The 14724-nt window shown below is 43.4% G+C and overlaps 1 protein-coding gene across 1 annotated transcript in view; it reads right to left on the minus strand.

Annotated features, from left to right (window-relative positions):
* cdh7a (cadherin 7a) overlaps positions 1 to 14724 on the minus strand; it is a gene marked incomplete at its 5' end in the record, with an annotated part of 212969 nt that overhangs the window by 139444 nt on the left and 58801 nt on the right. The window contains one exon of the mRNA XM_079489842.1: positions 10773 to 11067. Coding sequence (XP_079345968.1) covers positions 10773 to 11067 — 295 coding nt within the window. The remainder of the gene's footprint in view (positions 1 to 10772; positions 11068 to 14724) is intronic.

A 14724-nucleotide genomic window follows, 5' to 3' on the forward strand; every position in this document is an offset into this window, starting at 1 on the left:
ACTGGTTATATCGCCAGGCTGGTTGTTACGGTAGCCTGGAATGGACCTCCAGATTATATCATCCGCTCTTAGTCATGACAGCTTAATATTACAGGGCGTTTCAAACGCCAAGGTCAACGGATGACTCGGTTTGGAAGCAAGAACTCAGGCGACGACTGCGTTCCTATATCAAAGTAAGTTGACTTTACTTTATTTGTTTATTTGGGCGGGACAGAGTATATTAATGAACGTTACATTAAAAATGTAGCGTACATACACCAGGTTTAGCAGTGATGCTAATTTTCATCCGTAGTCCTGAGCATAGTAGTCATAGTAGTCATTGAACACTAAAACTGACATAACAAGACATACAAAAACAAGTAAGTAAGCCTTGCCGAGCCATGAGGCCCATAGGGCAGGAGCCTATCTCCTGTTTCATGAGGCAGCTTGATGTACAGGTACATGTACTTGGTATGTCGCAGGGACTTACCCCCAATAAAACACGTGACGCTGAGTGCCAAGCAGGGAAGCACTGGGTCCCATTTTTCAGGGTCTTTGGTATGACCCGGCCGGGGATCGAACCCCGACCTCCCAGTCCCAGGGCGGACACTCTAACCACAAGGCCACTGAGCTGGCATTCCTATAACTGTGTGACATCTGATTACAGGGGGTTTCCGCTGACACTATAGGGCAGTGGATCCCAAATGTTTTAGCCTGCGTGACCCAAAAGAGAAATTAGACGTTTTGCCCGGGACCCAGTTAATACAGCAGATCTACAAGCTCACAGCACGTTTCACTACTTCGGCTGCATATGTTCGTGTTGTCTGTCGGCCAATCAGAGACCAAGAACAAGTACTGCGATCGGCTGGGTATGTATCATGTATGTCGGAGTGTGTATGTATGTGTGTCCACCATTCTTGGTGATGTAACTAAGGTACGTTTCAAGGGGTCTAAAGGATTTAGAATAGCAGAGAGCTCTAGGACTCAGAGCAGCAGTCGTACCCAGACAGACAGCAGAGAGCTCTAGGACTCAGAGAAGCAGTCGTGCCCAGACAGACCGCAGAGAGCTCTAGGACTCAGAGAAGCAGTCGTACCCAGACAGAGAGCTATATAGGGACTCAGAGCAGCAGTCGTACCCAGACCGCTCTATAGGGACTCAGAGCAGCAGGCGTACCCAGACAGCAGCAGAGAGCTTTAAGACTACCAGCAGTGGTGAGCACAACTCATGGCGTGTTCTGCTTGCGCACAAGTCTATGTTTCGGCCCCCAAACTCTGGAATGAACTCCCCAACCATCTCAGAGCTGCTCCCTCTCTCCTCTCATTCAAAACCTCACTCAAAACCCACCTCTTCAGGATAGCTTTCCCCAGCTGAGGTCTGGTTAGGATGTCCCCCCCCCCTTCCCTCGTTTATCCTTTTAACCCTGTACTGTTGTTGTATCTGTTATGTTTTGCTTTGTTTTTTTTCTTAATAAAGTCTGTTCCTAGTGTTCCTATGTAAAGCGCTTTGGGTATAGAAAAGCGCTATATCAATTTGAGCTATTATTATTATTATTATTAAGTAGGCCATACATGTGCACAAGTAGGCCATACATGCAAAGGGCAAGCTGGCACCTCGACAGAGTGCATTTCTAGTTGTTTTTTTTTAAATATTTTTTGAAATATACAGTATATATATATTGTTTTTTTGTTTTAAATGAAGGATAATAACATATCGGAGGACAGATTGAACATAACTTTATACTTGACATTTGATCACTTGAAGCCCATCATCCCTATTCTGGGGAGGAACAAATAAAATTGGATACGATATTACGAAAGTGATGCCGGGATAGCTCCAGACGGAACCTCTTCTCGGAGCAAAACAGCGGAGAGTGAGCTGTCCCCCTGGGCGCTGCATCATCTGCCACTTGGTTTGTTGCTCGAGCATCAAGTCAAGAAAACAATGTGTTTTCAATTATCGTTTTCCAGTCACAGGGGGTCACGGACGTGTGCCAATTGAGCCGAATGTCGGGAAGTGACGAGCCTCCTGAAACCTGAATAGATTTGTTACGCTTGGCGACGGCCTGTCGTCCGCTTGCTCAATTGATTCAGTCTGTCATGTCCGTCTTCATCGCCGTGATGGATCATATTCTCATGTTTTTTTTTTATTCATTCCCAGCAGATGTTTGGACAAAATGGTGGCTCGATCTCCCTAATCAATTACACTGCATGTCGAGTGAGAGCTGTCATGTGGTTGGTAATGAATATAAATATGGCATGCCTAATTTGGACAGGGAGACAGGTATGTTTCGGATATAGGCCTACTGTAAGTGCCAGGTAAAATACATGTCTATGAATGTGCACACGCATGCATGCACGCGCACACACACTATATGAAATTGAGGACTACATACCTCCTGGATTGTTTAACAGATTGGGGGAAACAATTTAATTAAATCCAACATGGCAGAAAGGTGGAGCAAACAAAACAAGTGACACATACGAGAGGAAGTGGTTTAATAGCTAACCACATACTCTCTACACTATGTCTACGCAACATTGGCACAGGGGAGGGTGATCACTGACACATTGGCATTACGTGTGAGAGAGAGTTTTTGTCAGGTGAAACCTGACTAACAACAGCTCATGAAATGTAAAAGACCTAGTCATACATGAGTCATACTGAGGACCTATAGTCCTGATTGGCTGCCACACACGCTGTTGTCATGCATTGGTTACTCAGGTCACATGACCAGGAAACAGGTAACAGGAAGCAGGTAACAGAATTCTTTAGAGACACCCGTAATGTTATGATTGAGACTGGCCGGTTGAGAGGAGAATTCGTTACTAAATAAGGAAACCAGCGCTTCTTTCACCTGACAAATGTGATCATTAAATGATCAAATTTAACAAAACAAGAAATGTTCTTGTTTCGTTTTGTTTTTTGTTTTAAAATTAAATCGGCCAATGGTTGGCCAAGTCATATAGACCGTGACGTATGCAGAGAATGTGGAAGTGCCGTTTACGCTTGTGCTTTGTGGCCGTGATACTTCACTGAATTCTGTCTGTCTGACTTCTGTTCGAAGGTTTCATTTTCAAAAGATTGCTATAGCGCCCCCCTTTGGCCAATTGGAGTAAGACGGTAAGAAGGTTTCAGTGCTATTTGGCATGACACTCGACCATAATGTAAAGTTTCCTAAACATGTGACTCTATGCACTTTCATGCAGTTTCATGCATGTTGATCAAAGATCCCGGGAGGAGATAGATTTGAACTGTTTTTCATATAATTCAAAATGGTGGGAGATTTAAGGTCAGAAGTCAAAAGTCAGAATACGAAAGTTGTTTGGCATGAGGAGACGCATATGTTAGGTATAAGTTGTATTGCCGACGGTCAAACGGTTCAAGCTATGCCTGTTCAAAGTTTGCATTTTCAATTGAGTGCTATAGCGCCACCCTTTGGCCAATGGTCGTGGGCTTCGCGTCTTCATCGTTTGGCATGGCCCTCTACCATAATCCTGACCCAAAACCGACTGCACGGTTCAGCCAGAATTGCTATTTTTGGTGGAAGAAGTAGTGAGAAGAAAAAAACAGACAAATACAATAAGGGACCAAGAAGTCCCTTCGGGCTTGGTCCCTTATATTAAAGAAAGGAAGGAAGGAAGGAAGGAAGGAAGGAAGGAAGGGAGGTTGTATATGGACAATAAAAATCAGTTGGAAATATGTGATTTTGTGATGTGGCGTCATACTTTAATGTTGATACGGTACACAGACACACTGAATAAAAACAACAATGTCAAAATGGTTGCTGTAAGTATAGGCTATACGTCTCTGAATGTTACAACAGGGTTTTAAAACCAACCAATGTCATTTTGTCTTTCATTCGAAGAAAAATCGATTTGTAATGAAACCCGTGTGAATTAAAAAAGAAAAAAAGGCAATGCTAAAACCTTTTGGCCTTTTAAGCTCCCAACAATGCAGTGCTTGCAGAGGAGTATTCTACATCACCGCTCAGTGATCAAGTCGATTACATCCCGGGATATGTTCTCACCTGCTCCCCGCCGTCACACTATAAGCTCCGAGTTAGATTCTAATTTATTTGTAATTCCACCGAGATTGAATGTCACAAGCTTACAAAGAAAGTTCATAATCACCTGCTGTGTTCAATGTAATATACAACAAGGACAATGAAATGTATATAATGAAATGTATATATATATATATATATATATATATATATATATATATATATATATATATAGTAGTGTGAAAGGGGTCCCCACTGAAAGACGCTAATATTACAGCATCACAATTATTTTTAACCACCTCATCCATATTTTATACGTTGGATATCCGCGCCGCGCAATTTGTGCCGCGCAAATAATTTAAAATGTTTTTCTTCTGGGGGGGTACCCCCTGGCACAAGACATTTTCACACTTACACCATACAGACATACCAAAAAGGAGGGGATTATTTAGAAAAGAACTGGAATCTCTCTCTCTCTCTCTCTCTCGCTCTCTCTCTCTCACTCTCTCTCTCTGAATTAAAGGGCCATTCCATCCTTGATCGTGGGGCTGCAGGTGAATTAAGACAGGAATAATGACAGCTGGGTAAAGGCCTGCCGGTGAGTTGTAAATCCAGTGAGTGTCGGCCTTGGTTTGACATTACATTCCCTATGCTTGTAATGAGCCTCCCCACCTGCTCCTTATGGCCTCTCTCTTCTCTCCCTCTCTCTCCCTCTCTCTCTCCCTCTCTCTCTCCCTCTCTCCCTCTCTCCCTCTCTCTCTCTCTCTCCCCCCCCCCCCCCCCCAGCCGCTCTCTCGCTCCTGTCTTTTATTTGACACCCCACCGTCGTGATTAAGACAAAAGCCTTCGGAGGATCCTGGGAGGCCAGAAGGTCCCGGCGCGTACGGATGAGCACGCCACCCCCCCACCCCTAATTACTTTAATTAATTAAATTCATGATTTGCTCTAAATTGAAGCCATTCGTCAGAGGTGCAGGGCCCGTGCCCATTAATGATTTAAAGACATCTATAAAGGAGTTATTGAGGACAAGAGGTGCAACGGTCCCTTCCCCGTGCTTTACTGCACTGATAATTGCTTTGAGCAGATATTTACAAAGGTTGGATGGTGTGTGTGTGTGTGTGTGTGTGTGTGTGTGTGTGTGTGTGTGTGTGTGTGTGTGTGTGTGTGTGTGTGTGTGTGTGTGTGTGTGTGTGTGTGTGTGTGTGTGTGTGTGTGCATTATTCACGCGTTGTACTAACAAGTTGAGATGAAGAACTTTACAGATGCTCAGCGGAGTAAATAAACAACACATTCTCTCTCCCAAGAGAGGCACACATGGGGGACGAATCAACCTGGCGCTAAATCAGAAGGCAAACATGCACGTGCGTAATCATTCACGTGTGCGTAACACAGTGAAGAACAACACTTTTTTGCGTTTGCGCGCCCAGTGAATAAACGTGTGCGTTCAGCGCACCGCCAGCACTATCGCCGCCGCTCCCATAGAGTTACTATAAGGCTGCTCCCCGATGCTGGATCTGCTACATTTGATTCTCCTCCCACCGAGGGGTTAAGACAAACTGTGCGTGCGTGCGTTCGTGCGTGCGTGCGTGCGTGCGTGCGTGCGTGCGTGCGTGCGTGCGTGCGTGCGTGCGTGCGTGCGCAGTGACGTCAACTCTGTGGAGCTTGGGCCCCCGTGAAGAATTTGTAACTCCTCATTTGTCCTTTAACTGTCCGGGGGCGGGGGGTCCTCTTTTACGTTCGCAGATCAGGCATTCAAATGCTAATCTGGTGGCTTTTGTTTTAACCTGCCAGGTAGGGTATAAAAGATGCATATAAAGTACTGTACCCTGCTCAGTGAGCAGTGCTCACTTGTTCACAATGAAACCACCACCAGCCAAGAAGAGATTCATTCAGAGGACTCTACAGTTCGCCGCCGCAGCACCAAGATGATACCTGGCAACAGCGATGCCAGCCTGCCGTTGAATTGAAACCTGCCGCCGACGCAGCGCCAGAACCTGCCGAGGCAGAAAGCACTATAGCAGACGGGTGGACGGGGCGGGCCAATTTATTTATTTTTTTGACAATTATAAGATATCTTCTTTTCTCTCTCTCTGTGTGTGTGTGTGTGTGTGTGTGTGTGTGTGTGTGTGTGTGTGTGTGTGTGTGTGTGTGTGTGTGTGTGTGTGTGTGTGTGAACGCAACGCGTCCTCCTCCTTTCTCCCCTTGCGGTTGATATGTCTTATCTCGGGGCAGACACAGGAGTCTCTTCTACACTAATCCTCTGGTTCTGTGTAAGCCTGAGCTCCGTTTCCCCCCCTGTGGGGTGGATTCCGGACTTTTACTTACGTAACAGAGTATTTCTAATACTATATTTCAGTATTGATGTACTTTTACTCAAGTACAAACACTTTTTCTACCACTGGCTGTGGGCTCCGTGCACCCTCCGTGCCCCCCCCCCCCCCCCCCCCTGTGGACTGTGGGCTGTGTAATCCTTCAGAATTCGGTGTGCTGAGCGTTGTGAGCGTTGTGAGCAAAGAGGGAGAAAACAGGAAAACATGTCCCAGTGGTGCTGCTGTATGCATGCTCTGGATGATGTAGCTTCCATTTCAGCTATGACAACAGAAAACTAACAAACAATGGAAACTAAATAGACCCATTGCGTTTGATTATTTGCATTCTCATCTGCAAATGAAGTGATGCCGAGAGATGTAAAGATCCTTGCAGATGGGGGGGGGGGGGCATGTGTTAGCAGAGGCGTATCTACAATAAGGCGAGGGCAGGCGTCCGCCTGTCCAAATCCATTTCTTGCCTGGCCAAAATCCATACAATGAGAAAAAAGGACAAAAACAAGACCTGAGAACTATTAAAATGGACAGCTGATTGGCCGTTGCGGTAGAGCGCGAACCTCAATCACCCATTGGAATGTAAATGCATGCCTTTCAGCCTTTGTATCCCACTCGTCTGTCAGGTATATCTCTTTGAAAACCTTTAGTGCTACGATTGTGCGCGGGGAGACGACAATTAACATATCTTGCCTGGCCAAAACGTAATTCCTGGATACGCCACTGTGTGTTAGTCTGTCATACCAATAGTCCGACATACATGAACGGTTAAGACACATAATGGGCCGGTTAAGACTCACCCGTGGCTCTGACACACGTGGTCGGTTAAGACACATTCATGACCAGTTAAGACTCACCCGTGGCTCCCGCGTGTGCTTAGGGTTAGGTGAGGGTTTGGGGTAGGACGTCTGACAATAATGAGTACCACAGACGAATAACAGTCTAAGTCCACACTATTGATCCATAATATATAAATGATAGATAAGGGTTCAGGACAACGAGGCCTTTTCGTGGAGGGGTCAGTCTGAAATTTGGACTTAGACTGTTTTTCGTCTGTGGTACTCACCCTTTGTCAGCCTTCTGATTGATCCCTGGCTGACTAACCAGCAGGCTCTTTCTGCCTTAATGTTCCGCCCTGGTTCTGCCTTGTTTATATTGAATAAGCTAAAACACCTTTTTTGGAAAAACATGTCACCATGCATGCTGCACCTGTGGTGTTCCTTTTTACTGACACCAAGTTTAAAATAAGAATTGAGTGCACAGAATATCAGTATGACGCAACTGAAAAACATGTTATTTCAATGGTAGTGGATGGAGAGAGAGGATGTTTGTCCAACCACGAAACGGCAAACAATTTTTGTTTTCATGGCATTCTAAAACTCACAAATACCTGGTCTTTGTTCAAGCATTCTTTCTTTCTCTCTTTTTCTTTCTTTCTTTATTTCTTTCTTTTCTTTAAAATAATAATACATAAATAAGTAGACAGACTTATTGTCGGTATAAGCCAGAGCATGGGAGTCTGTCCCCATACAATTTATACAATGCAATAGACGCTTGGGAGATGGATTGCTGAGATGGAGCAACTTGCCACACCCAAGCCGTGCTACTCATTCGCTGAGTTGTCGCTGCCCAGGATCAAACCCATGACCTTGTAGTCGAGAGGTGAGTGCTCTACCGATTGAGCTACCCGGACACAAAAAGGGCATATTCCATATCAGTGCAATTGCTCTGGCGATCTCAATGACAAATGCATTTTCACACATGTAGCACCTTGGCACAAGAACCACTTTCATGAAGTCAAATCCCGTTTCAACTTCATTATATTAAGTGGAAACAGGCTGTATATTTGTGCATCGATGCGCAAACATACAGTACCTAACCTGAGGCGTACTGTCCATGTTAGTAGATTGCAATCTCCTTATGAAAGCTAATAAATCACACTTTCCACTACAAGTACAATACAATAAACCTTGAGGATATTTTTGTGAAAAGAAAAGTCTATAAATAATGTGAGTAATGATGTGATGTTTATGAAGTAGTAGTCGTTTTAGTAATGGAATCTTTTCACTCTCCAAATTCAATTATTACTAATATCATTTAGCAACCGTGAAACATGTGAAGCTTATTATGTCTCAAAAACATCTAAATATAATCCAAACCTTGGGTAAACGTTCATATGACATGGAAATAGTATGTCTGCTATTTCCGTGGGGCCTATATTGTTTTGGATACATCGTTGGAAACCTCTTACATATTCTAACTTTATTATTATGTCTTGATCAATCAAAAGCACTATAAAAGCCCAATTGCCGTAGAGCTACGCCAATGGCGTTAAGCGTGCCCAAAAAACGGGACACCATTATAAAATATGTCTGCCAGCTAATTATCAGCAAGTATCCTACTCTCATAATGTAGTGGTTCTCAAACATCTTCACGTCAAGGACCTCCAAATCTCCATGTATTTGGTCGAGGACCCCAATCTGACAATATTTTGCACCGGGTTCTCCCGCGACAGAAGATTTGATTTGACATATTTGTGCAATATCACCAGCAAAATAACTGTTTTAAAAAAAAGTGTTTGGAAATGTTTTAATAATTGTGCTTATCGAGCAAAATGCTGGGACCCGGCCTGACACAAAAATAAATTCAGACGGGGGTCCGTGGCCAAGTAAGCTACAATGTGGGGGTCCTTGACATGACAAAATTCAGGCTAGACATACTTATTGTGGAAGAGATAAACAAACTCACAACTCCCTCTTGTGAGAAACAATGCTGGACTATGGACTAACAATGGTGGACATTTTTGTGAATGTACTGGAATATGTTGCTTGATATAATAAGTGACACATAATTATGTAACCTAATTGTACTGCAACTGTGAACAAAAATCTGCAAACAAGAATGAAGTGAAATAGTTTGAGAACGACTGCTGTAATGGTCACCCTGGAGCCAGGCCAACATGGCGTACTCCAGAACAGTACAGACTACTTCTAATGCTCTGACACGTAAGATGATGATTAGCACCCAGCTATTAACGGCCGCGCAGCACGATTCAAACATTAATTAATGCTGCAGCGTTCCCCCCCTGTTCCCCCGGTGACCTAACAGAGTGGGAGCTAGGTAGCCGAATCTAGCCAGATGGAAATGATCTAAGTATAGATGCTGGGAGAGAGAGAGAGAGAGGAGGGAGAGGAGGTGACAAATGTTTTAGATTATTGTTCATTGACTATATGTGTGTGAGTGCATGGGACCCGAATGGAAACAAGACCGCAAGGTCTTTCTTCGGAAATCCCTTTGGACCAAAAAAAAAGCCTAGCTGTACATTGTGCTGTTTGCATTTCTTTCTTATTGTCTAATAAAATATTCAATCAATCAAAAAAAGAGAGAGAGAGAGAGACCGAGAGAGAGACCGAGAGAGAGAAAGAGAAAGACGGGAGGGGAGGGGAGGGGAGGAGAGGAGAGGAGAGGAGAGGAGAGGAGAGGAGAGGAGAGGAGAGGAGAGGAGAGGAGAGGGAGCAAACCGAGGCCTGCGGAGAAAGAAACAGCAGTGGAGGCGTCAGAGAGCCGCATTACACTTTGAGTTACAGGTAAACCGAGTTGCTATTCGGTTCTGCAACGTGGGAGATGCTGTTGCTTAAAAAAAAACATTGCTCAACCAGGAAGAGTGTCTCCTCCGCCAGGTGAGGGTGGGGGGGGCTCAGAGTGCTCCCACTAAGGCTTTCAACTCCACAAAACCGTCTTTGTATTTGTTAGTCACGAAAGTGTCTCTGAGAGGGTACACAAGTGTGTACACTCTCAGAGTTATGAGGGTCCTTGAAAATAAAAAGTTTTAGAACCACTGCACACTAAATGGAACAGAGCCTTAATTACTAGTATCATCTGTAACACCTGTGAAGGAAGTTGGGAAGTGGCACGGAAGTAGGAAGAGTTATTCTGTGACGGTTGTACTTCTGCAACGTTTTAATTCAATTCAATTCAATTCAATTCAATTCAATTCAATTCAATTCAATTCAATTCAATTCAATTCAATTCAATTCAATTCAATTCAATTCAATTCTATTTTATTCACCTAAACTTCATAATTGATGTTCATTGTTTAGTCTTGCAATGCCATTGGTCATGTTATGTGCATATAAATACCCCCCACAGAGGCCCCACAAATCTCTGGACTAACCTTTAACCCTGAAAAAAGTGAGTAAAATGCCTGTAATATATTTATTTTTGTGATCATTAGAATGTCTAGATTAGAACATGTTTTATTTATTATTGTGAAAGATATCCCCCAAATGTAAATTATTAATTTATTATTATTATTATTTTCATAATTATTATAAATGTGCATACAATTTTTGTTTCTTTAACATAATTTCCTCTGCAAAGTACTAGTAGTACAAAGTAGTTGAAATCACCTTTTTGTAAGTAGAAATATATCCGTAACAACAACAAAGACACGAAACACGTTTCTTACCCAGTGGCGACATCTCGGGGACCCCCGCCAGGTAGGGCCCGTCCGGGAACCTGGGCTCGTTGTCGTTGATGTCCTGCACCTTGACCACGAACTGGGAGCGCGGCTCCACGGGCACGTTGCTGAGGCGGTCCACGGCCTGCGCCGACAGCGTGTAGTAGGCCTGCGCCTCACGGTCCAGCCGCTTGGTGGCGTGGATGTCGCCCGTGTTCTCGTCGATGGTGAAGATGGACGTGGCGCCCTCGCCCGCCAGCACGTACTTGACCTTGCCGTCGCCCTTGTCCATGTCCGAGTGGAGCTGGAAGAGGGGTGGGGGAGAGGAAATTGATTGATTGATTGATTGATTGATTGATTGATTGACAGGAACCCCGGAATGTGTTTGTTGGACCCATAATTATGCAGAGCTCATCTCAAAGTACATGCAGGAAACTCAGGAGGACGGTTTACGATGACTTTACTTAAACTTAGAACAATAATACAAAACAAGGTACACCTCACTCTTGGCACAGAGTGTGACATTGATTGAATAGTCTATTAGACAGAAATGTAAAAACAGCAACAGAGTACAGTCAAACACTTCTCTTCCATTTAGGCCCTACAGTATATGCAATCAATTCATAGACATGACAAGAATAACAACCATGAAATGCAATACCATCATGGGTATAAAATATATTTATTAAAAGAACACTGTATACATGGAGGGGTGGACACTGTATACATGGAGGGGTGAGGGGAATGGGTGGGCTTGATTATTTCCTCTCCCTTGGGCCTGCTGAAAGGTGGAGGGGGTCAGGGCATTCCACACTTGGGTGGCAGTGCTGTAGAAGGCTAATTTACCCATGTTTGTTTTAAAAGTGGGTCGTACCAGATCATTGTTCTCGCTCCCTCTAGTCCAGGGGTATAGGCAACCTGCGGCTCTAGAGCCACATGTGGCTCTTAGGCCCTCTCCCGTGGCTCCCAGTTGCTACGGCAAAGAAGTATGAAAAGGAATAAGAGGTTTTCTTTTTCTTTTCTTTCACATTTTAATCATAATTTAATATTGTAGTAGGCATAAAGCTATTCTTTCACTTTGATATTGCACAAAGAAAAATAAGAATGTAATGAAGGGAAATGAAGAATGGATTAATGCTAAGACATCTTTGTTTGTTCTCACCACCAATGCTGCTGGCTTACTGGTATACTTGATTTGCTTTGAGAAATTAGCAAACAATACGACGTAATATTGAAAGACCATAAAAATCACAAAAAAATCAAAGTTTGCTTTATAAAAGCAAATATATTTTGAGGCTTCAAATGGAATTGTAATCATTTTTTGGTCCCGAGTGGCTCTTTTGATAATAATGGTTGCCTACCCCTGCTCTAGTATGATGACATGATCCCGTCGGTGTCGTATTTTAGTCATCTGAGAAGTTTTAGTCAAGATTTTAGTCGCCTAAATCTGCAGTTTGGCGGTCCATGACAGCGTCATAATGGCTGGTTTTCCACTTGTTTGCAGGCTGAAAATAGCAGATCTACAAGCTTATAAGCTGTGACGTGTTGTGAGCTTGTAGATCTGCTGTTTGTGTGACACCCGAGCGCAACCAAACAAAATTGTCAATATATTTAGTCTTGGTCATGCATGACTTAGTTTATTATTTCGTTTTTGTCAGGTCGATGGTTCCCTGCAACTTAGTTTATCATTCAACAGCAGAGTCTTGTGGAACAGACACTTTCTAACAACTGCACTTTAAAGACTTTTAAAACCCTATATACAGTACACTTACTTGACCAAGGGGTACCCCCGGGCTCTACACTAAATACTCCTTTTTTCAGCTACACCATATAATCTGCAATTTTCGCAGAATGGTCTTTTCAACTGCATGGACCACAATTGGACACGACACGAGCCCATCCGGCTTTTCTGTGTCATCCTTTAAGTATAACTTCTGACTGCACTAGCCCACTTGTACTGTTAACAATCAGTATTCATTCAATCGATAATTCAAAAGTAACTGAATTAAGCAATATTACACGTGAGGGTGTGCTTTACCGTCATTAATGGCACGCCTGCGTTGTGCAGGAACGAGCCGTAGAAGACCCTTACATGGGTCAATTTGGTTTCATTTTACGCGCTCAATAGTTCAATAATAAATGGTGCATTTATATAGCACCTTTATCCAAGGCGCTTTACATAGATTGTGCATTACATTCACCCATTCACACACACATTTAATACACCGATGGTGGCAGAAACCATGCAAGGTACCAACCAGCACATCAGGAGCAATTAGGGGTTCAGTGTCTTGCTCAAGGACACTTCGACACTAACTCTGGGGGAGCAGTGGCGTGCACAGAAATTTAGAGGGGCAGGTGCTCAAGTGGAAAAAAGGGCACTTTGTGCAGCGCGTGGAACCGGCCGGTTGCCTTAATAGTGTGAGATTTATAGATTGTGGGGCCTAAATAATATATTAGAAGCTTTTTATCAAGAATTGATCAATGTTACCATGGTCCACATACTGTACATTGTAACTGTACAAAATAAGAAAATAAATTATTGTTGTTGTTTTTTTTCCGAAAGGGCACATTGCCAAAAGGGCAGGGGGTGTTCTAGCACCCCCTAGTGTCTATCTGTGCACGCCACTGTGGGGGAGCCCGGGTTTGAACTGGCGACCTTGCGGTTACCATCCGGAAACTCTACCCCTGAGCCACCGCCGCCAGCAACATATTCTAAGTGTTGGGTTTGAGAGGATAAATGGCTCAATGCCAAATAAAATAATAATGATCCTTGACATGAACCGGGTTGAAAACCACGGAGGACGAGGTACATTGTTATTTTAGCTTAAGAATACCGATTAATGATGTGCTGTCTAGAATGTCCCAAAAAGCTCTGCTCAGAACCGGAAGCCACCGTCTCGTTATCTCCACTTGACCAAGTGGACCACATATGCAATGCAGTACAGTAAGTACACTTTGTGACATGTTGTGCCAGCCTATAAATATACACACTGTATTGGTTATAATTGTCACCATAATAATGCTACTGTAACATGTATTAAATGAAGTGTCACTGCCAAAACTATCACCGTTACAAAAGTTTCTGAGTTGCTGCCGTTAAAACGGCTGCTCCTATATTTATGCAACCAGTGGTGGAAAGTAACTACTACTACTACTTGAGTACATGTACTCAAGTTCTGTTCTGCAATTTTGAGGTACTTTTACTTTTTGGAGAAATGAAATGAAATGAAATCTATATTTACCCAGGGTATCTGGGCTAAGCTCAAGAACTTGTTTCCAGCCAGGCCCTGCTCATAGAACACATTTCATCGTAGTGGTTCAATGCCTTGTTCAAGGGCACTTCAGCGGTGGTAATTTTAACGTGTCGGACGGCTGATTCGAACTAGGAACCTTCCGGTATCAAGACCGCGCCGCTATCCGTTCGGCCACCGCTGCCACAAAAGTATTTTGTGGCATTTCCAATTATCTTGTAGATCAAATAGCCAAAGTTTAAATAGGGCTGAAGTGTATGTTTTGTAATAATCAAAATCTACAAGTAAATAGTTATCAAATAATTGTAGTCAGTGGTTGAAAAAGTACTCAAATGTTTTACGTAAGTAAAAGTAAAAATAATGCAATGTCTCTGGGGTAGAAGTAAGTAAAATAGAGAATTGGAAATACTCCAGGAAAGTAAAAGTACGTCAAAATTGTACTCAAGTACAGTACTTGAGAAAATGTACTTAAGTTACTTTTTACACGACTGCCTCAGTCTCACATCACTCTTTGCCAGATGGTCTTGTGTGAACTCAAAGCTCTCAAGCATTGTTCAAGCAAAGTTTTTGACCTTATGGACTGACCTCTTGCTTTGTTTTGTAGAAGACAGATGTGTTTCGTCCAGCCCTTGCCTGTACCTCTGCCCTCGCTGACTGCCATTTTGAATTCTGATCCACAGTTTAGATGTTTGCCTGCTCCTTTGCTC

This window comes from Electrona antarctica, assembly GCF_951216825.1.
Source record: "Electrona antarctica genome assembly, chromosome: 20".
Taxonomy (NCBI): Eukaryota; Metazoa; Chordata; class Actinopteri; order Myctophiformes; family Myctophidae; genus Electrona; species Electrona antarctica.